The sequence below is a fragment of the Plectropomus leopardus genome, chromosome 17, assembly GCF_008729295.1.
Source record: "Plectropomus leopardus isolate mb chromosome 17, YSFRI_Pleo_2.0, whole genome shotgun sequence".
Lineage (NCBI taxonomy): Eukaryota > Metazoa > Chordata > Actinopteri > Perciformes > Serranidae > Plectropomus > Plectropomus leopardus.
The window spans coordinates 10,772,796-10,793,272 of NC_056479.1; the positions used below are offsets into that span (position 1 = coordinate 10,772,796).

General features: G+C 41.5%; 2 protein-coding genes across 3 annotated transcripts in view; one reads left to right on the forward strand and one right to left on the reverse strand.

Annotated features, from left to right (window-relative positions):
* The first annotated feature begins 1,556 nt into the window (after positions 1-1,556).
* si:busm1-163l24.3 lies at positions 1,557-9,492 on the forward strand. 2 transcript variants are annotated; one of them, XM_042504193.1, is made up of 6 exons: positions 1,557-1,640; positions 2,644-2,851; positions 3,261-3,364; positions 4,322-7,087; positions 8,811-9,019; positions 9,108-9,492. In XM_042504193.1, exons 2-6 carry the CDS (start codon positions 2,668-2,670, stop codon positions 9,193-9,195), a joined length of 3,351 nt encoding a protein of 1,116 aa, XP_042360127.1. In that variant the 5' UTR covers positions 1,557-1,640; positions 2,644-2,667; the 3' UTR covers positions 9,196-9,492. The 2 variants fall into 2 exon arrangements, with proteins under 2 accessions (XP_042360127.1, XP_042360126.1); XM_042504192.1 differs by having other exon boundaries at positions 1,558-1,640; positions 2,668-2,851.
* Positions 9,493-16,406: 6,914 nt separating this feature from the next.
* The window catches only part of vat1 (vesicle amine transport 1), a 34,673-nt gene continuing 30,602 nt past the window's right edge, over positions 16,407-20,477 (reverse strand). The window contains exon 6 of the mRNA XM_042505357.1: positions 16,407-16,711. Within this exon, the coding sequence (XP_042361291.1) occupies positions 16,427-16,711 (285 nt within the window). The 3' untranslated portion in view covers positions 16,407-16,426. The remainder of the gene's footprint in view (positions 16,712-20,477) is intronic.

Consider the following 20,477-nt stretch of genomic DNA (forward strand, 5'->3'; position numbering starts at 1 on the left):
CCACTGCGCCTGCGCACTGCATGTGGCAACGTAGCCTCTGATTGGACAAAAGACAGGGTTCTTCTTCTACGGCTCCTGTCTGAGTGACTTGCATTCAATACAATGATGCATTACCGCCACCCCTGGCTGGACCTCATCAACTGAAGATTTAACTCAAGTGATTTAAGAAATAGATAAATAAACTCCTCTGTTGGATCCAAATTAAACCATTTAATCACAAAAGGAGGATGCACATTAATAATAATAATAATAATAATAATAATACATTTAAAGACGTGCAGCAGTGCCTAAGTATGAAGCAAAATGCAAAGCAGTTAAGCTAGGGTTAAAGGCTACAGTGAAAAGATAAGTTTTTTGTTTTCTAAAACTTACTATTCAACCTCCTTAGGTCTGAGTTTTTGTTTGGCATGCATTTGAAATCTCTCCTAGCTATTTGGGATTACCACCTGATAAGTATAAAAAATAAGAATTGCTTTTGAACAGTTAGTAATTTTGGGGGGAAATTATGCCCTCATATGAGGACTATGGGTCTATTTTTAATAATCACAACTGTGTGATTAAGTATAAATGTCTAAAATGTTTATTTCAATGCCTTAACATAGTTGTGCAAAAACAAAATTAGTGCAACACTTGTTCAATGATTTGTAACTATGGTTTAGGGGTCACTGTTCAAGTCAAAACTGTTCAAAACTTCAAAACTTGGCTGCCATCTTGTTTTTACATGGATTGGTGTACTGTGCTTTTGTTATATGGCACAATTAGTATCCACGAACAAAGACAACAGGTCTACATTAAGCAAAATTAGGTATAAATTGCAGCAAACCCAAAAATGCCTTCATGTCTTTATGTATGCATGGTCTCGGAATGTTAATCTTGTGTAATTAAATTGGTCAAGACAGCTCAAATCAATTACTTTCAGTGGGTTCATTTGGTTTGGCTGCATACTGATCAGTAGATCTTTAGGTTAAAAAAAAGTTGCTTTTTGATAAAAATGCCAATACAATTTTTATTTTTTTAAAAAATACTCAATTACTCAATTACAAGTGCTGCAGTCAAAATACCACAGAGGTACTCAAAGTATCAAAAGTAAATGTAGTTTCCCCTTGACTATGGGCCACATGATGTTATTATACTGTTAATACAATGCAACAATGTGTAAGTAGCATTTCACATTAGTAGCTTGTTTAGGTGAATGTGGCTTTGACAGCTTTAGTGTAATTAGATAATTCAATCCAGTGATTTACAATGTAGGGGTCAGGCCCCTCCAAAGGGTCACAACATTATTCTGAGGGGACATGAGATGATTAATGGGCTAGGAAAAAAGTTATACAATTTTGTATTCATTATTGGACGTTTCTCTTATCTTTGCTTTTTTGGTGTGAAATATAGGCCTCAATAAGTTATCTGAATGAGACTGTCTAAGAAGTTTAAAAGAAAAGTCTTTTAAAAAAATATTGAGAATTGTAGATACGCAAACCTATTTGGTGACATGAAAACTGCAAGAAAGAGGCACTTGATCGCCCTCTCGCGCGGACATGACAAATCACACAATAGTCTGTAGTTTCACTTTTCCTCCGTGTCTTGTAAAGTGTGACGGTCTTTTGAAAGGTAGCGAGAAATCGCCGTGAAACTTTTGTAAGGTCAGTATTCGTTACAAATCTTACATAACCTACATCCAATATTTGGTGATTGATGGTTACTGCGTGCGGCGCAACACGACCCGTCGATAGTGCGTCCTGCGATAGGCAGAAATGTCAGATTTTTGTCTACTTCCTTGACACTCAGCTCTGCAATGTGGCTTTCCTGCTCGCTTCTGCACATATTTTCTGACATCCTGTAGCAACAAACACTCAATATTTTGCGCATTTATGTTGCAGGATGACTGCAAAATCGACCTATAGAGTTTAAAATCCAGTATAATGTGACTAAGGCTACAATTACAAATGTCTAGTGTGTGTGCGTGTGTGCGTGCGTGTGTGGAAAGCAACATGTAGGAGAGTAAGTAAAGCAGCAGTTTATCCTCTGTCAGTTACTGTAGTTGCCAAAACAAAGCTTCAAATTGTTGGAATGAGGAAGAAGGGGCGTTAACTTCATCTTCATATAAATTCATATAAAAAATAGTAAATAACAGGCTATGCTGTTATTTACTATTTTTTATATGAATTTATATTTATAATGCACAAAGGGATTAGAATTAAGAGATGATAATACGTTCGTTAATGATACAGAGCAAATATCTCAATAGTTATGGCATTAAAATAATCAAATATCAGTTTTCTGTTAGCCTGTCAATGTTTTAAAGAACCAGCCTTAGAGGAAATGGACAAATTCTTAAATTTAGGATTTATTTGCTCACAGTTTCAATCGATTTCTATCTATTGTTGATTGCACCTGAAATGGAAGTTTTTTAGTCATGTTGCTGCAATGTCCTAGTAACCCCCAATAGAGGGTGTTATATTATCAAATATGTCTCCTTTGCTCTTTGTAAGGGTGGGGTCTGTGGCTGGATGGCCAATACTTTTACGTTAAAAGCTCCATGAAAAGGTGTTGTCTTTTGGCATATCATACTCATTATTTATGCAAAATCACAACATTTTTGTGCAGCTATCTTGCATTCGCTCTTAAAAGAGTTCTTCTCCACAGCACTGACCGTGTGTCTCCCAGCAGATGGCAGAGCCGGGCAGGACTGTGAGGGTGAGCGGTCTGCCCAAAGACATTGAGGATGAGAGGATGAAAGACAAGCTATATATCCACTTCCTTAGGGCCAAGAATGGAGGAGGGGAAATAGACTCTGTCACCATTGTAAAAGCAACGCCTGTCTCTGCCCTCATCACCTTCGAGGACAGCGGAGGTCAGTGGGGTCAGAGAGTGTGCGTGTCCATGCATATGAACTACAGGGGAAGGGTATTACTCTGAATTCTTAAGTCCATTCCAGAGACATGTTGGCTTGAAAATACTGTTAACTATATTATTATATTAACTACATTGACACTCGGGTCTCACATTACAAAAGCAAATGCTCCATTAACTTTTCACTCCGAAGAATAAAAAGTAGATAAGAAAAGAAAGATTTATGAGAGCATATTTTCTGTAATTTGCAAAGTATCAGTAATTTATTTCAGTATGTCAGCTGTCACCAGGGATTCACACTAAGCTGGAATGTTGACATGCACGTCAATGAAGTGGGGAGTTGTAAAACGCTTAGTCAGAATGCTTCACAGTCTGAGATTGATTTCTGTCTGTTGACCCCTCTTACACAGTGGCACAGAGCGTTATTCAACACGGCCGGCATATTCTGGAAGTGGATGGGAAGAAGTGTGAAGTCGTTGTAACTGAGCACCGTGAAAGCCTGGACCCAGACAAGGTAAAATTAAAGGTCCAGTGTGTAGGATGTAGGGGGATGTTTTGGCAGAAATTGAATACAATATAATAAGTATGTTTTCTTTTTTGTATAATCACCTGAAAATAAACATTGTTGTGTTTTGTTAATTTAGAATGAGCTGTTTATATCTACATGGGAAGCAGGTCCTCGTCTGTGGAGTTTGACATGTTGCACCGCCATGTTTCTACAGTAGCCCAGAATGGTCAAACAAAACACTAGCTCTAGATAGGGCCATTCACGTTATTGTGTCAGCCACCATAGTCAACAGCCCATATGTGAAGAGCAATGTTGGAAAAAACCCAGATTTTTTAAATTGCTTTATTTAGTGTTTTCCTGGGTTTATATCACCTGTTCCTTGCATGAAACCTCTGTGGATAAGTTGGTTTCCAGTAAAAACCTACTGAATGTATAGATCTTAAGTTACTAGAGCAAAAAGCTGAGCACACATCAGCAGGTGCTGGGCTAACAGCCTGTCTCTGATGCCAAACAGCATCGGAACACTGATTTGTAATGTGAAACAGCTTTATTCAGTGTTTTTACCAGTTTAAATGAGTTGGTCTATTTGTTTTGGAGAGGAAGAGACCTCTATGGATAATTTGGCTCCTGAACATCTGAATTAGAAAAAAGGTGAGCACACATTAACAGGTGCTCCTTGCATCGCCTTGTTTTAATCTCCCAGTCCGTTTGTTTTGGAGAGAGAGAGAGATCTCTACGGCTCCTGATAAAAAACCTCTTGGATAATGAAGACTTCAGGAATTCTAACTGGGAGAAGTTTCAGCTGGTTGCCATCTGTAATCCTCACTGCTATATGCCGCTAAATCCCGCCTAAATCTTACACACTTTTACTTTAAATAGAATACTGGAAAATATGTAAACATATACTGAATATGTTTTAAAAGCCACAAGTGTTTGTTTTTCTTTCTTCTTACATCACCTTAGGTCATCTTAAGTTTATCAGCAACTGTTGACCACATCCAGCTTCCTGGGGGATTAACAGCATTGACAAGCCTTCTTAAGAGCCACCCTGATATCCAGATGAGCTACGATGCTACTGAGGAATTGTGCACATTGCATGGCGCCTATTCTAAAGTCCAGGCTGCTTTGGCACAAGTACTGGGCCATCTTGGACCTGGAGACCCACAATCAGCAGAAAACAAAGACTCAGGTCAACTGACCACCAGTGGCTCAAGGTCTCTCCAAATAGCACAAAAGCCGCATACTCAGGAGTCTGAGGATCAGAGCAAGAAACCTAATATGCAAAGAGAGAAAGTTCACAGTGACAGGCTTTTTGATGATTGCAACTCCAGCTCATATAGAGACCTGACACCTGGTGGTTATAGCTGGGAAGATACTGGCCAGACAGAGGATGCAGCTCTGCAGCCTCCTGGGCACCCAACCCCGTCAGAGGAGGACTTCTCACTAATTGTGGATGCAGACATGTTCCAGTATTTGCATAAACACTGCAGGAAGGAATACCAACATATCCTGAGTCAGTATGGCGTTGAAGTGGTGGATATGACAAATCAGGGATTGACTACTCTGTTTTTGCAGGTTGCTACAAGAGAGGGGGAGGGTGTTCAAGATCAGGAGTGCCTGAAGTTGGCAAGAAAGGCAATAAGCAGGCTATATCAGGAGAATGAGACCAAAATATGTCGAAACCAGCTCCCCAAGAATATCCTGTCCCTCAGGGGCGGACTGCAAAGGGCAATGGAGAACCTAAGTATCAGATTTCCCAAGCTTCTTCTGAATGAAGATGAGCAAAATATTTATGTTATTGGTAGCAGAAGTGATGTGTCTGAGGCCAAGCAGTTTCTTCTCTTGGACCACAGTGTACTGCGAGGTAAAAAAGAGGATGTAGCCAGTTGTCTTAGATATCCTTTATATGATTTAAGTTCATCAACCAATGCTGATGAGCAGAGAGTCCCCCTCACCATGTCCACCACTGTGGATGATCTGGATGATCAGCAGCTGATATCAGAGGAGGATGAGAGGAGAGCTGAAGGAGCCAGAAAGTATAAACTAGCTGCTCGGTTTAAGGATTCAGGCCTGGCCGCTTTAGGCAACCGACCAACTGACTTCACCTTACGAGGGCATTTATCTCCCAGCAGACAAACACGCCTTGGGCCAATGTCGGGGCATGATGTTCTGTCAGAAACACTAGGGATTACTGGTGAAAGTGTCTCCAGAGCATTAGCCCAAAACACTGGTGGGGACATCTTGTTTAAAAGTGAAGATGCTTTGCTGTCAAGTGCTTCCACACAGAATAAAACCTCCTCGAACTCACATTTACTTGATACTCGACCCAAGAGTTTAACATCCCCCCTTAGCACGGCTCAGTCCAGTTTGCCAGGAAATACTCTACTTCCACCTGCTGGGTCTGGATCTGCCTTGAAGCGAGCCAGTAGTTTCTCAGGGACACCTCAGCAAAAAGCCCAAGTCATAAGTCCAAAGAGTCAAGACGACTGCAGCAAGTCAACAGTTAGAGCCAGGGGCAGATCCTCTAGCTTCAGTAGCCAAACAGGGAGGGAAAAGCGGGAAGTCTACAAAGCAGAGATTAAAGTCCCCACTATGCAGTGGAAGCACATAAAAGAGGCATATAGCACCCGAGTGGATGACCTGACTTCTGATGTCCAGGTGAAAGAGAGCAGCTCGGTTGATTGCGTTGATCTGACTGTCACCTTAAGAGGGGCAAGCTCATCCAAAGTGAGTTCATGTCAGCTGGGTTTACAGAGGCTGGCTGATTCAGTTAGTGCAGATTTCACTGTGCACCGACTGCGCTTGTCAGAGCTGGGCATCACTGACCCAGCTGATGAAACCTTACAGGTTTGTTGTGCTGATGTGCGGAGCCGGTTCAAGAAGGTTAGCACTCAGATTTATAAAAAGAGCTTATATCTTTTTGGCCCAAAAGTGTTGTGTTCTCAGGTTGGTGCTGCACTGCGGGAGGTATTTTCCGGAGATCTGGCCAAAACACCTGAACGACAGGACCTCCCTGGCCCCTCTACCTCCAATCAAAGTCCATCTACATTTTCACACATGAATGAGGACCAAAGTAGTAGCCTGCAGGGTTACAGTAATCCTCAGGTGATGCTAGACCACCAAACAGGCAAAGCTAATGGGACTGATGGTAGTCAGGATAGGAGAACAAACCAGAGAGAGACAGAGCTTGTGAATGGATCTGTTGGCCAACGATTGGTGAGGAAAGACCCTGTCATTAAAGAGAAAGTTAAAATTGTGGGTACTGTGGAAATGGATGGACAGACAGCTGAGACAACTGTCAATAACTCTAAAGCAGGGGATGACAAAAGTACAAGACAAGTGAATGATGTCGGATCAACAACCTCTACTGATAAAGGCTTGGCCTCTCATAAGAAAGAGAGAACCATCCCTCCTTCCCAAAAGGACAGAAGGCCTACAGAGATCCAGGACAACCCAGACGATTCCAGATCAGGTCAGGGAGGCCCTGGGTGCATCTGTGTGTGTGGGGAGTCCGAGAAGTTGATGAAAACAAAGTGTGGTGCTAATATGTGTCCGAAGTGCTTGGAAACTGTACATGTCCACTGCAGAGTTTGTCACGAGACAGAGTCAATGACACCGGGCATCCATGGCAAAATGAGCTACTGTAAACTCCACAATATTAACCTGCCGGGTCAGAAAAAAGACTCAGCTATCAAGATCACTTACATCATTCCTGATGGCATCCAAGGGGTGAGGGCCTTTTTTAAAACACATTCTCACTGGTCTACCGTTGTATATGATGGAGGCCTTTCACAGAATATACTGGACTGACTATAAGTCTTTAATTTTGGATGAGACAACAGATGATATTGTTATTTTAAACCAGTTTCAATTACTTTTTAATATGCTGTTCATTCATTATGGTATTCAATAATATGCTATTCTAATGTTATAACCTGATATAACTTCATAAAAAATGAATTATTCTGTGGAAGGCCATTACTCCAGACAAGTTATGTATAGGCAGATTTATTTATTTTATAGTCATATATATGTCTACTACTATCAACTATTATGACACAAAGAGTACTAGAAATACAATGTGATGTTTTGTAGGAGGTTACCATCCTGTATGACTTTGTTTAAATAATGTGTGTTAAAGGAACAGTTTCCCCCTAAAATCAAAAATACACATTTTTACATTGTAGTGCTATTTGTCAGTCTAGATTGTTTTGGTGTGAGCTGCTGAGTGTTGGAGATATTGGCCGTGAAGATGTCTGCCTTCTCGTAAATATAATGTAATTTATTTATTTATTTTTTAAAATTCAATAGCAATGTCTCTTTCCAGAGGTCATGATCTGGTTACTCATAAATAATCTACAGGCTTTGTTGTGAGCAGTTTCATGTAGGAACTATTTTACTTCTACTGAACTACACCCACAACAGTATCACCATACAGCAGAATAACAGTTTTATATTTCTAATTAGTTTTTCTTTTTATTTCACTTAAAACATTTTTGTTCTTTGTTACATTCAGTTTAATTTCAGCTTCCAGAGTGGGTTTGCTTGTTCCAGTTGAAAAATATGTAATTTTAGTTTACTTTTAATTTTTTAGTTTTCGTTTTGATTATTATGATGGGTTGTGTATGTGCCAGAGGCAAGATTTAAGAAGTTTAGAACATGTAGATTATTGATATACAAACATCAGTTTGTGTAGGCAGTTGACACACAGTCATGTTGACATCCCAGTCTGTATGATCATGTGCACCAGCGCCTCCTGTTGCCTGATGTGTTGATGACTTTGACCAAATTGGCAAAGACTAAAACTTAAGACATTATTTCCTATATATTTTAAATTTATTTTAGTTAGTTTTATAGGTGCAAAATATAGTTTCAGTAAAACAAATTACATTTTTTTTAATTAAAATGTTTCTTTCACACCTAGTTAATTATAATAATAATAACCTTGCCATGCAGAAGTAAGTGTACATCTACTGCTAGCTCACAACACTGTGCTAGCTAATATGCCATTAATGCTTACATCTTGCACTGCCACGAGCATGAGTCTCTCGTCCATGAGTACATGCACACCTCCCTCTATGCAGTGATACAGATTGTGGGTTTGATGCAATGGAATAACCAGGTTATGATTTCTTTAAGAGATAATACTGTTGAGTTTTTAATTTTTTGTCTTTTTGAGCACCACAAGCCGAATGCCATCCCGTTCCTTTATATTGGAGAGAAGGCAGATATCTCTATGGCTGATATCTCTAACACTTGGCAACCAGCATCAATACAATCTAGACTGATAAACAGCAATACAGTGAGAGAAAACAATATGTATTTTTTGATTTGGGGTAAACTGTTCCTTTAAGGTATCACATATAGCTTTAACAACAAATTGCTTTTACCTTGTGCATGGTAATATCTAGAGACTTTGTTTAAGACTGGTCTTTGTGTTATGTCTCGCCAGGAGGATCACCCCTTTCCAGGAAAACCATTTCATGGAGGGGTGTTTGAGGCCTTCCTTCCTGACAGCGAGAACACAAAGAAGCTGCTGCCCAGGCTGGAAAAGGCCTTTAAACAGGGATTCACCTTCACATTGACAGTTAAAGAGAAAAAAGCCAATGTCATCTGGGACTGCATCCCACACAAGACCAGCCTACAAGGAGGCAAATCAGGGTGAGTGAGGCCAGTGGGAGTGTCACAGAGCTGTGGCGTAAAGGACTCATCAGTCCATATATCTGAGGTTTTTTTTTGTCTCTCACAGGAACGGTTACCCAGATTCCACTTACTTGACTCGCTTGTCTGAGGTCTTGACTTCCAAGGGGATTGAGGAGTCACCAGCCAAATCTTAGGACTAAAATCAATTAGGAGTTTTTGTGCAGTTTTACTTTTTTTTGTTGTCTTTTGTTTTTGTTTTTGTTTTTCTTTTGTTTGGAGTCATTTGCACTATTTTTTTATGGCAGTTAGCTTATATTGATATATTTGAGCATGTCAGATGATGTAAATAGAGAATTAAATATTTTTCTGATTATAGAGTACAGAAATCTTAATACTATAACTCGTTGCAGCTATTTTTGATTTCCTAATGTTATAACCTGCCTTAGTGTTGCTTTCTTTAACCCATTCACAACCCAAATATGTTCCAAACACACTCCCAAAATAAATACAAATATTGTAATGGTGGATTTGTTCTCTAAATGCACTCATAAATCATTAGTATTTTTTTTATTTTTTCTGTCACTTCAATAGAAAAACAGAAGTTACCTAATAATAAAATGGCAATAATTGGTTTACAAGCTTGATTAGCTCATTGGAAAATCAAAACAGGACAGTATTTCCCCATTAAAACTGGACTCTCCATATTTGTTTTCAAGAGACACCAGGATCCATGGTCCATTCCAATGAACACATCCTGATTTTTACTTTTCCAAGTAACTTCTTATAGAACTATAAACACAGTTTAAACACAAAATATGTACTTTAAAAGTATGATTTATAGACTGAAACATACCTTATGCCTCCTCCTTTCCTCACAGTCAGCCTTGCATGTTCAAAAATTGAACATGGCTCTGCTGCCGTCCACTTTAGATGATGTGGAACACTGTGATTGGCCTATAGACACCCAATCAAATAAGTCTGGGCATTTGTGTGGCGTCAGATCGAGTCAGATGGCAGTGATCTAGACATGCTATAAAAGTTATGTCCATTGCAATGGACGGGTATCTGAAGAAGTTAAGATAGATGGTTCAAGCTGTATTTTTTTCAAACTGCATGTAAATGACAAATGTGACCATTATCTCTATTCCTGAACTTTTTCTCACTTCAAATTGATTTTGTTTTTTAAAGAAAATGCATAAAGGCATGGTACTGTATAGATATACATTTGGTACCATCCAGTGTGGTTATAAGGAACATCTAATTTAGGAAAAACAGGAAGATATTTGTACAAAATTGGTTGAGTAAAATTATTTGCTTTATAAAAATCTGTGCTTGAGTCTTTTTTTTTAAATTAATAAAAAATAAATAAAAAAAACACATCCCCTGACACGTTTTGTTATGCTTTTTTTATTAGTCCTGGAAAACATGTAAGGCATATGGTAACATTACACACTGAAGCGTTACAAGCTCTAGAGGCCATGTGGACAACATGGCACCACGCAGTAAACCCAGAGTCAAGCACAGAAGCAGCATCAATTCAAAGGGTTTAAAAAACAAAGTCGAGACAAGAAGAGTGTTTGCAACCAGGGAAAAAATTAAAACAAAACAACACAAGTTAGGACAGAGAGGAGAACTAGCTTAGAAATCAACCTGTTGGGTATGCCTTGTAGAAAATTACCAGTGGTGTCTGAACTCTAACAGGAGGTGTGCGGTGGGATGGATTTCTAAAACATTCCCAGAGATAGGTTAAGTTGTATCATGAATGAACCAGCTGGCCATGACAGTGCCCATGCTGCAGGTGAGGATGGGGAGTCAGGCGGCACAGGGGGGGCAGTGGATTGGCTTCAGTTGGCAACTTGATACGACTGGAAGGGCATTCTCCCTCACACCACGCCACTACACGACTACTAAACTATCGTGAAAAGAGACGGTGAGCTGTACATAAACACATGCCTTATTTTCTGGTCGACTAAACATGCATCCTAGTACTGTACATGACAAGCCCAGCCAGGTTGTACCTCCGTAGCATCTCTGCAATGTTGCTGCGTTGAAAAAACAAAACAATAGCTGCAGGCAGATGTTTGGGTTCTCAGTGTGGATGAGTGAACACTTGACAGAGCCTCACATTTTGACTCGGAATACTAAAGCTTACATCGAACATGGATGGCGTGACAGTTTGTGCAGTGAACACGGTGAAAGAACGTGTGTTAGTGAAAATTGAATGGTTTCTTACATGAAGAAAACTGCTTTTGGAATGACCTGAGAAACCATAAAAAACAAAGAAATTCACCTCAAAGCTGAACGGTGGGTGCCTGTGAGGGACTTCAGCTACACAAGCCGAGACAGACAGAAGAGTAGCTATCGGAAACTCATTGTCTTAGTGCATTTTTTTTTAATCCTAAAACTACGAGTGTTAATCAGTCATATCAAATCTAGAACTGCAAATGTTCAGAAAATTTTATTTTAACTTTGAAACACTGTTTTTTTTTCTCCTGTGCGTCTCTGAGTTGCTAAGTACTCTTGCATAAGTGTCTGGAATGACTGGGAAACCATTTCAAGATGACATTACTCTGCAGCTTCACCATGGTGGAAGCGCTCTCAGGCCACCCGCCCAACTGATTGAGTTCATCTCAAAGGCATCTGAGCTCAAAAGAACCGAGGGGGAAAATGTTGAAAGAAAGAAAAAGATCATAATCACTTTTCCACATGCCAGTGAATGCATGCAATTTCAAATTCCAGATGTCAAACTAATGTTTTATTTGCTGTGAATGAGTATGGAGAGTGAAGAGGAGAGGGGGCGATACGGAGAGGAATTTTGGACTGTGACTGTTACACCGGCCAAGGCGCTCTGCGATGCAGCACAGGAAAAGAGGAACGTCTCTAACAATCCTTGAGCGAACTGAGATCAGCTGTGAAGCGGAAATGTTGTGTCTGGGGCAGGCCGGAGCTGAGCTAAGATCAGCCAGTAAGCTGGGGGTTTTCTGCAGCTGTGTTACAGTATTGGCATCCCTGCACAGCTGTGTGAAAACATCTGCTCCCTCACTTGCAATACAAGCCATTTGGAAACAAACTGAAAGGAACAGAAATCCATAGAGAGGAAAACCATGGAGCTTTGGACTTGGAGGAAATTTGCTGTGAATCTATATGTCTTTTGGTGGAGTTTTGAACCTTAAATGCACCCTATGTCCACTTCCTTTTCACTGTGATACTAATATTATGGTTGTAAACACTTCAACCTGTAGCGGTTGACATGATGTGAGAGCTGGTAACGCACAGTGAAAAGGATATAAATACAGAGGGAGGTGCCTCGGATTGAGGTAAGCTGTGTGCAAGGAGAGAGGCACAGTGCAGGCCTAGGCTTGAGCAAGACTGCAACCAATCGAAAACTACAAATTGTGTTAAACCTTTTTGTAAACTGCAGCAAGAATCCTGTCAGCACCCATGAGCATTTGGGATACAAATCTTGACACACTGTGACTTTTGTTTTTTTTTCAAGGTTGATGGAAACGCATCCAAAAACAGAATTGTCTTCATATTTTTTTTTATGCACTGTTAATATTCAAAGCATTGACAGAAGGAATATACATACAATTTGGCACACATGGTTCGGACCAACAGAACATCACATTTAAAAGGAGTGCAGGTTGGCAGGTCCCCACACAATATAGTATGAGCTTTGAACTTTAAACCCTTGGATAACAAAACAGACAAACAAACGGAAATATAAAGGTAAATTAAAATAACATATTAAGTAAAACATCCTTTTTTTTCTTCTTTTTTTTAAACCGAAGCGTTTGTTTCTCACATGGCACTCGGAACAGAAGCACCGTCCACAGGTTCACAAAGGGAGCCCAGCAGATTAGAACAGAACACTAACCAGAGGCTGACAGGACACAGTCACTCCCCACACCAGCGTGGCCGTCGCACTCCAGCCCCAGTCCACTCCGCCCCTGCTCCACATTTTCCTTCCCACAGTCAAGGATGGATGAATGCTTTGATTTTAGCTGCCACCCAGGAGAAGTTGGCTGGGCAGGGACTGGCGAGCTGAAAATGAGGGGACCTTTACATGAGTGTGTGTGTTTGTGCCACCTGTGCTTTCAGTGAGCTTCAGCAGATGCACTGGGAGCAGATGATGGGAAACAGGCTGCAAACCTGGAGCAGAATCAAAGCCTGCGTGGGACTGGAGTGCAACCGCCATGCCTGTAAGTGCATTAAGATCAGCGAGCAGAGTGCAAAAATACTAATACCAACTGTCCTCATAACACAGGCCTCTTATCAGACAGGGAGGGGGAGATCGAGTAAGAAGGTAAGGTTGGGTGGGAGCTACATCACACTGTAGCAGAGAAGTATGAGGTGGGAGGGGGTGGCTAAGGGAGGGTGGGGTGGGTGCTTTTAAAACCTGACAAACGACCTGAGGACACACACATCTTCACACACAATGGCACACCACACACAGCACATGAGGGAGGCCACTCATGCTAACACAACAACTTTTTTCTTTTTTTTTTTCAAACATTTTTGTTTTGTGTTTTTTACAAAGTCACTAGTCACCATCTGAGTCTCAACACTGAGGCCGGGCTCACAGACGGGCAGACAGGCAGGTAGATAAATGACTAAGGTTTAAAGTTGATATCCTCCTGCATAAAATATTTAGAGTCCACCAAGGACTTTATGATGATTTAGTTTAACTTTACTTAACTAATGAAATTAAACCAGTGAGACACAGCTCGAGCTGGCCATCAGGGGGAGCGGTGCTCTGTTTTAGTCAGCACACTGCTAATTGCACACATCAGTACTTGATTTAAAGGGTAACTTCTGTATTTTTCAACCTGAACCCTATTTTCTTGTGTTTTTGTGTCTGAGTGACTAATATGACAAAACATTTTTTGAACTTGGTCCAGCTGTAATCAAGACTGTGAAACAGGCTGCAATGTAACCACTTGGGGCAATTGTGCATCATCAACTTACAACCACTAAAAGTGCTTGTTTTGTCACTGCAGGCTCATGTTGTTATTCTAAGTGTCTGGCGACATCATGAAAAGGATCCCTACAGACATAGACCTTTTTTGTTAAACCTGAAACAGTGTGTGGCATGGAGTGAGTGTGCAGGCGTTACCTTTTTTTGCTCATGAAACCAGAAACAGCCCCAAAACTGCCGTCACCAAACTCACCAAACTCCATTTAAATAAACAAATTATATCATTGTAAAATTGTTCTGTCATTCAAAGTTGACAGAAACAATATAAAACTCACAAAAGTCATCTGGGTGTGTCTTTTCTTTGTTCCAAAAATCACCAACTCTGGTTTGTTGAAATAAATCCTAAATTTATCCAGCTGGATGTTAAAATATGTTGGCTCTATACACACTTAAAATTATGCTTTATTTAAACAGAGTTTGTTAAGTTTGGCAATAGTGATTTTGAGCCTGTGTCTGGTTAAATAGAGATCTTTCTCTGTAGGGATCCTTTCCATAATGCTGTCAGACACTTAGAATAACAATCTAAGCTTGTCAGTGGCAAAAACAAGCACTTTTAGTGGACGTATATTAACAATGCGCAAATGCCCAAGTTGTTACACTGCAGCCTGTTTTCTCTCAATAGTAGACCAGTTTTAAAAACTGTTTTCTGATTACTCACTCAGACTCAGAAACATGAGGAAATAGTGTCCAGGTTGAAAAATACATAAATTCCCCTTTAAGCTGGTTTGAACAAACTGTTTCTAATACTATCAACCCTCAGCTCCTCATTTTTATCATCTGAAATCCTTAATACATTTTACACCTGTTGGAATACTGGTCGACGGCACCGACTTTTGGCAAATATAGAGTTAGGGAGGCAGAATAGGGAGACACAGGGAGAGGGAGTCAGAGAAACAGACCACAGTGCCTTCTCTGACGAGCCTGACGCCTGTTGCTATGCCGACCATAGAGAGGGAAATGGAAAGAGGAGGGAAAGAGAGAGAGAGAGAGAGAGAGAGAGAGAGAGAGAGAGAGAGAGAGAGTAGAGTGGAGACAAGCAGGGGAGGCGAAGTATGGATGCCAGCTTGAATTGAATTCTCCTCTCTCAGGTCAGGCTGATCGACAGGCGAGCGGTCGCTGTGAAAGGAGCAGAATGCCATGGAATGCCTCGAGGAGGATCAGGGGAGGAAGGACGCCGCCCGATCCTGAGGTGGCGAAAAAAGGGACCGATATTCACCTTTTTAACTTTCATTTCAGACGCTTCACTGTCTCAGCATGACAGTGCCTCTTTCATCAGAGTGTGTTTGTGTGTGTGTGTTTGTGGCTTGTTTGAACAGAAACAAATTCTCTCTTAATTGGCACCGTGCACTTCTTGCCAACAGTTGGTCAGCTAGAAAAATCTGTAACTAAGGAGAGGGAAGCTGAGCAATGATTTCTGCCTCCCTATTCAGCGCTGCACAGAAAGGCTCATTATGAGGGGAATTCATATTCAGGCGAGTGCAGCCACTATATTAACTGGATTTTGGTGGGAACGCATGCATGGCAGAGCTGCTTCCCTCACCCACTGATGGAGACAAGATCAATCGAAGCTATGGCCACATATATGATTACCGAACTTAGGCCTTGTAGCATTTTATTGTCTGAGCCGCCAAACATCATGATCAAAACCATGATGCAAATATCTCCGGGGAGGTGAATCAGCCAATCACAGGCTTCTCTGACTCATCCTCTGTGACATAACTAAGCGTTGGACACTAAGAGAGCAACGTGTGGGTGGGTGTGGTTCTCCGTTTATCTGCCTGTCTTTGTGCCTGTCTGTGGGTCCGGCCTGTGGATGGATTGGGGGGTGGCGGGGTGGTGGTGGTGTGGGAGGTGGGTGGTGGAGGGGGTGTGGGGGGGACTCAGCACAGTGAGGGGGGAAGAGGAGGTGGCAGGTGGAAGTCAGAGCAGAACAATTTTAGCACAGTGGGAGTTGAGGTGCGGAGGGGCACGGGGGTCGAGGGTGGGGCCGGGAGTGCGAGCAGGGATTACGGTTGTCAAGGAAACAGTAATTTGCCCCCAGGCCTGGACCGTACCCACAATCCTCCATGGCTCTCTTGTCTCATTCCCAATAGTAAAATCTTGATCTTGCAAGGCGGAGCGATAAATTTTAGGTGTTACAAATGATTGGATTTTTTAGCTTTTAGTGATAAACGCAAGAAAACGAGCTGGGACGGGGGTGGGCGGAGCCAGGCCTGAGTAATCGCTGTCATTGTGGACCCAAGAGAGTGAGGCGGAGGGGAGGTGAAAGAGATGAACGATCGACAGTGGTGTGATAATTTTTGTAATCTACCCTTCTAACTCCCTCCAATCCGTGCTTACACCGCACCCCCACCCTCCCACCCCATCTCCATCCTTCCCCACACCCCACCCCCTGCTCCCAGGACACAAACTCCATGCTGGTCTGCTTGACTATCCATCCCTCCCTCTCACTTCTCCTCCTTCTTGGGCTCCTCTTTCTTCTCCTCCTCCTTCTTGTCCTCCTTCTTCTCCTCCTTCTTGGCCTCCTCCTTCTTCTTGTCGTCCTTCTTCTCCTCCTTCTTGCCATCGTCCTTCTTCTTGTCCTCCTTCTTCTTGTCCTCCTTCTTCTTGTCCTCTTTCTTGTCCTCCTTCTTGGGCTCCTCCTTCTTCTCCTCCTCAGGCATTGGCTCCGTGTTGAGGATCACTTTGCCGATGTTGTTCCTCTCCTGCATCTTTCTCATGGCATCGCCCACCTGGAGGAGGGACAGAAGACGGTTACATAAGGCGAAATGAAAGAGTGGAGGGTGAAAGGAGGGCAGGGGAGATTTAAAATACACCTGTCATTGAGAAAAATCTATTGAGAGTACGCAGTAGTAGAAAGTTTCTCCTCCACCGACACATTTCCACAGTGAGCCGATTGCATTCTCTGCCTCTAATCTTTTATTTTGAAGCCAGAGACTAGAACAAATTGTACAGGCTCAAATATAACTTTAATATGCAGTATATGAGAAACAGCATTTGTTTAGATGAGACTGTAATAATCTTTGAGGGGAAATGAAATTGTTGCAGCAGCAAGAAGCAAATAAAAAAGGATAACCAAATAAATGAGGGGAGAACGTACTGAAAACACATGCTTTCAATACTAGGCTTTATTAAGTATAAATATAGCAAAATGTTTATGATGTAGGCAAGAAATACAGGCAGAGAGACAAAAGTGATCATTCTATTTACTATCCAAACGTTATCGAGCAACACATTTATTTTGATTAGAAAATCATATAATCTCGACATTAAAATGTGTGTATAATCTTGCATTTTGAGTTAAGGACACAAAGGATGGCAGTTGAGGTGGAGTTCCTGGCAAGTGGACGATGGAGTGTAAAGTTGGATCTTAGATCTTGGTTCAATCCTGGTTTTGTCTGAGTGTCAGTTCCAGGAGGTGCTTGAGTTTAATATTGGCAGTAATGTGAATTCTTATGTCGTAATTTGTCTAAAATTTAGTTGTGAGCCACTACAAGTCAATGAATGAATGAACCTCTGCTTTCAGATAGAGTTATGTCTCATTATTAAAGGGCAGGTTCACATTTTTTTCCAAGTCTGCCGTAAAGCAACACTCACATGCCCACATGTACAATGCAAGAGCTTTTGGTGGTTGTGCATGTTCCTCCTCTTTATACCGGCTGTAAAGAGATCTTTTCATAATGTGATTCAAGTGCAAGTGTTGGGTCACAAAATCCATAGTCCTTGTTCAGCTAAGAAATGCATAATAACATTTAGCTGACAAAAATATGTGGCCTCAGCATCTGCGTTACAGATATCAAGTGGCTTTCCTACAAAGTTACAATTTTTTTAGTACAAAATCCGGTATTTATGTTATTATCCCTCTATTGCAAGTCAGACAGGAAACAATGTCTCGGGAAACAGAAAAGGAATTTGGCTCAAAAGAGTTTTGCACTAGAAACATAAAAGTATTAGCGTAGAGTAGAGTATTAAAGCATCAAAGTAATTGCGGACTGCTCATTTTGTCCCCCTGATGTAAAAATTGCTTTTATAAGGGACAGGAGGAACAATTACAGACAAATTTGCAACTGGACACTTAGACGTGTGAGTGTTGTTTCAAGATAGACTTGGACACTAGACTTGGTGAACCTGTCCTTTAAATATGCACACTACAGCATGTATTTGTTTAAAACTGAGATTGATTCTCTGTCAAGCAGCAACCTCAGAAGCTGAAAAAAAAAAGCCAAGTCGGAAGTCCCAACAAATGATGCAGTTCCTCTAATGGCCACTTGAGACTGATTCCAGAAGTCTGTCAATCTCCATAGATCCCCATGTAAAATTCGAGACTTTACAGTAGAAATAAAAAATACTTACAGCCTGGTGCAGAAGACAGTTTTTGGTCTCTAAAGCTAATTTCAACATTCATAACAAATGTTTTATAACTCATCAGTTTACATTTTAATTTACAATTAAGGGCTGCTTGAGTGACGGGCTGTCTGCAGCGCGTCACCACAGTAAGGGTCGATCGATATTAGTTTTTCAGGGCCGATACCGTTACTGATTATTAGTAATTACTGAGACCAATAACTGATGTTTAGAACTGTTAGGACTTTACAGCAAAAATGAAAATCTTTCTGTCAATATTTAGAATTTGGAGTATATCAAACTCAGGTCCCTGGGGTTTTACAAAACAAAAGTTCCTCCTATGCCGACACTTTCTTTGCACTTTTTATTGAATTAATTTTATCTGCAATCATTAAAATAAAATGCAGATACAGATAATCTGAAAAATGCCAAATATCTGCCTCAGCATCTGGCCAGGCCAATAATATGTCGACCCCTACACCACAGTCTACGAGACAGATCCACCGCATGCTCCTCCAAAGCTCCGACCCCTTGTCCAAATGTGGCCACTCTGATATCAAAAAACGAGATGGAAATGGCCTACATGCCGAAATCTAGGCTTGAAAATCGGAATCGGATCGGGCTTGTTCCAATTTTTTAAAATATAGATCTTTCAGTCTGTGTAATGATGTAAATAATGTATAGGCTGTGTTGCCATCAACCCATCTTGACTACTGCCACTCATTAATCAAGAGAAATGTTATACAATCTCTTTTTAGGATATAAGGCATGTGATTGTGCTGAACATGCAGTAGAAGAAGACACGTGTTGGAGATTGTGTCATAAATGTCTGTTAACGCTCAGAAAGACTCCCACTTTTGCTTGCGAAAAGTGTTTGGATATAATTTTTTTTCTTTTTACCGCTGAAATTCCGGTTTCTAATCGAGCTGGGACACAAAACTCCTGCCATGGTTTGGGCTTGGGCTTTGGCTGTGCTCACAAAGAAACTGTACAGGTTCATGTGGGGTCAGGCTTGATCTTTATGGCCAGATCAAAGCTCTCCTCTGTTGAATCGTAATATGTTTGGATTGAGATATAAAAGCTGAATTTAATAAAGTTAACCTATCATCCTGCTTCTGGGGACAGACACTCGTGTTTTGACAGCTAATCAGTCAAACCCTGATCCCATGGTGGATCGACCAACTTGATCCAACTGACTGTCAATCACAATGACAAGAGGAGAATCCCAGCCAGACCGACCCCACCCTAATCTTGACCACCGAGCTCTGTCCACTGTCTGTTCCTGCCTCCACCGCTTCCCCCTCCCTCCTTCCTCCAATCACCCTCTTCGTGCGAGGAAGGCAGACCACCTAACGACCAATGCCACGGCAACAGGGCCATCTCCTAGCAACGTAAAGCCTGGCTGAAACGTGGCCCTGACGACTCAGACACATGGGAAAGAGGGGGAGTGTGGGAGTTCAGAGTGGAGGCGAGTGGGGGGAACGAAGGGAGCAACTGGTGTCCTTCGAATGAGAAACGTGCCTCGAAAGGGAGGGAGGGGTGAGTCAGGGAATTATTAGAATCATCTTCAATGTGAATGAAAGTCACAGTAAGAGGCTCTTTTGACGACTCCACCCACTTCCACCCTTCACTCTCGAAGATGTGTCGACCTCTTTGACTCCCAGGCATTGTGGACTGGAGTGTGCTATTTGTGGCTGATGACATGACCGTTATCCTACTGGATATCAGTGCAGATGTAGATAATGAACCACAAGAAACCATGGAAGGGAGAGATAATGCTGATTTCCAACTATTGTCTGTGCATGTTCATTGATTACTGGAGCAAAAACGAAGGGTGGCGGAGGATGGACGAAGGGCTGTGATGGATGGGGTCAGGGCGTGGCATTTGTATTCAGCTTGTAATAATCAAACAGTTATATGATTGACTATCGCCCAACAGCTCTACGATATATCTTGTCTTCTCCTCTGTTTTTCCATGCTCCTTCCATGTCTCTTTCTCATACATCAGGGCCCCTCCCTAAGACAGACGCACACACTGACTAAAGGATGTCACCATAGCAACAAGAGAGAAAGCAAAAAAAGATACACTGTGAGGAGGGAGAAGGAGAGAATACAGCGTGATGGAGAGAGACAGAGAGGGAGTCAATAACCTAA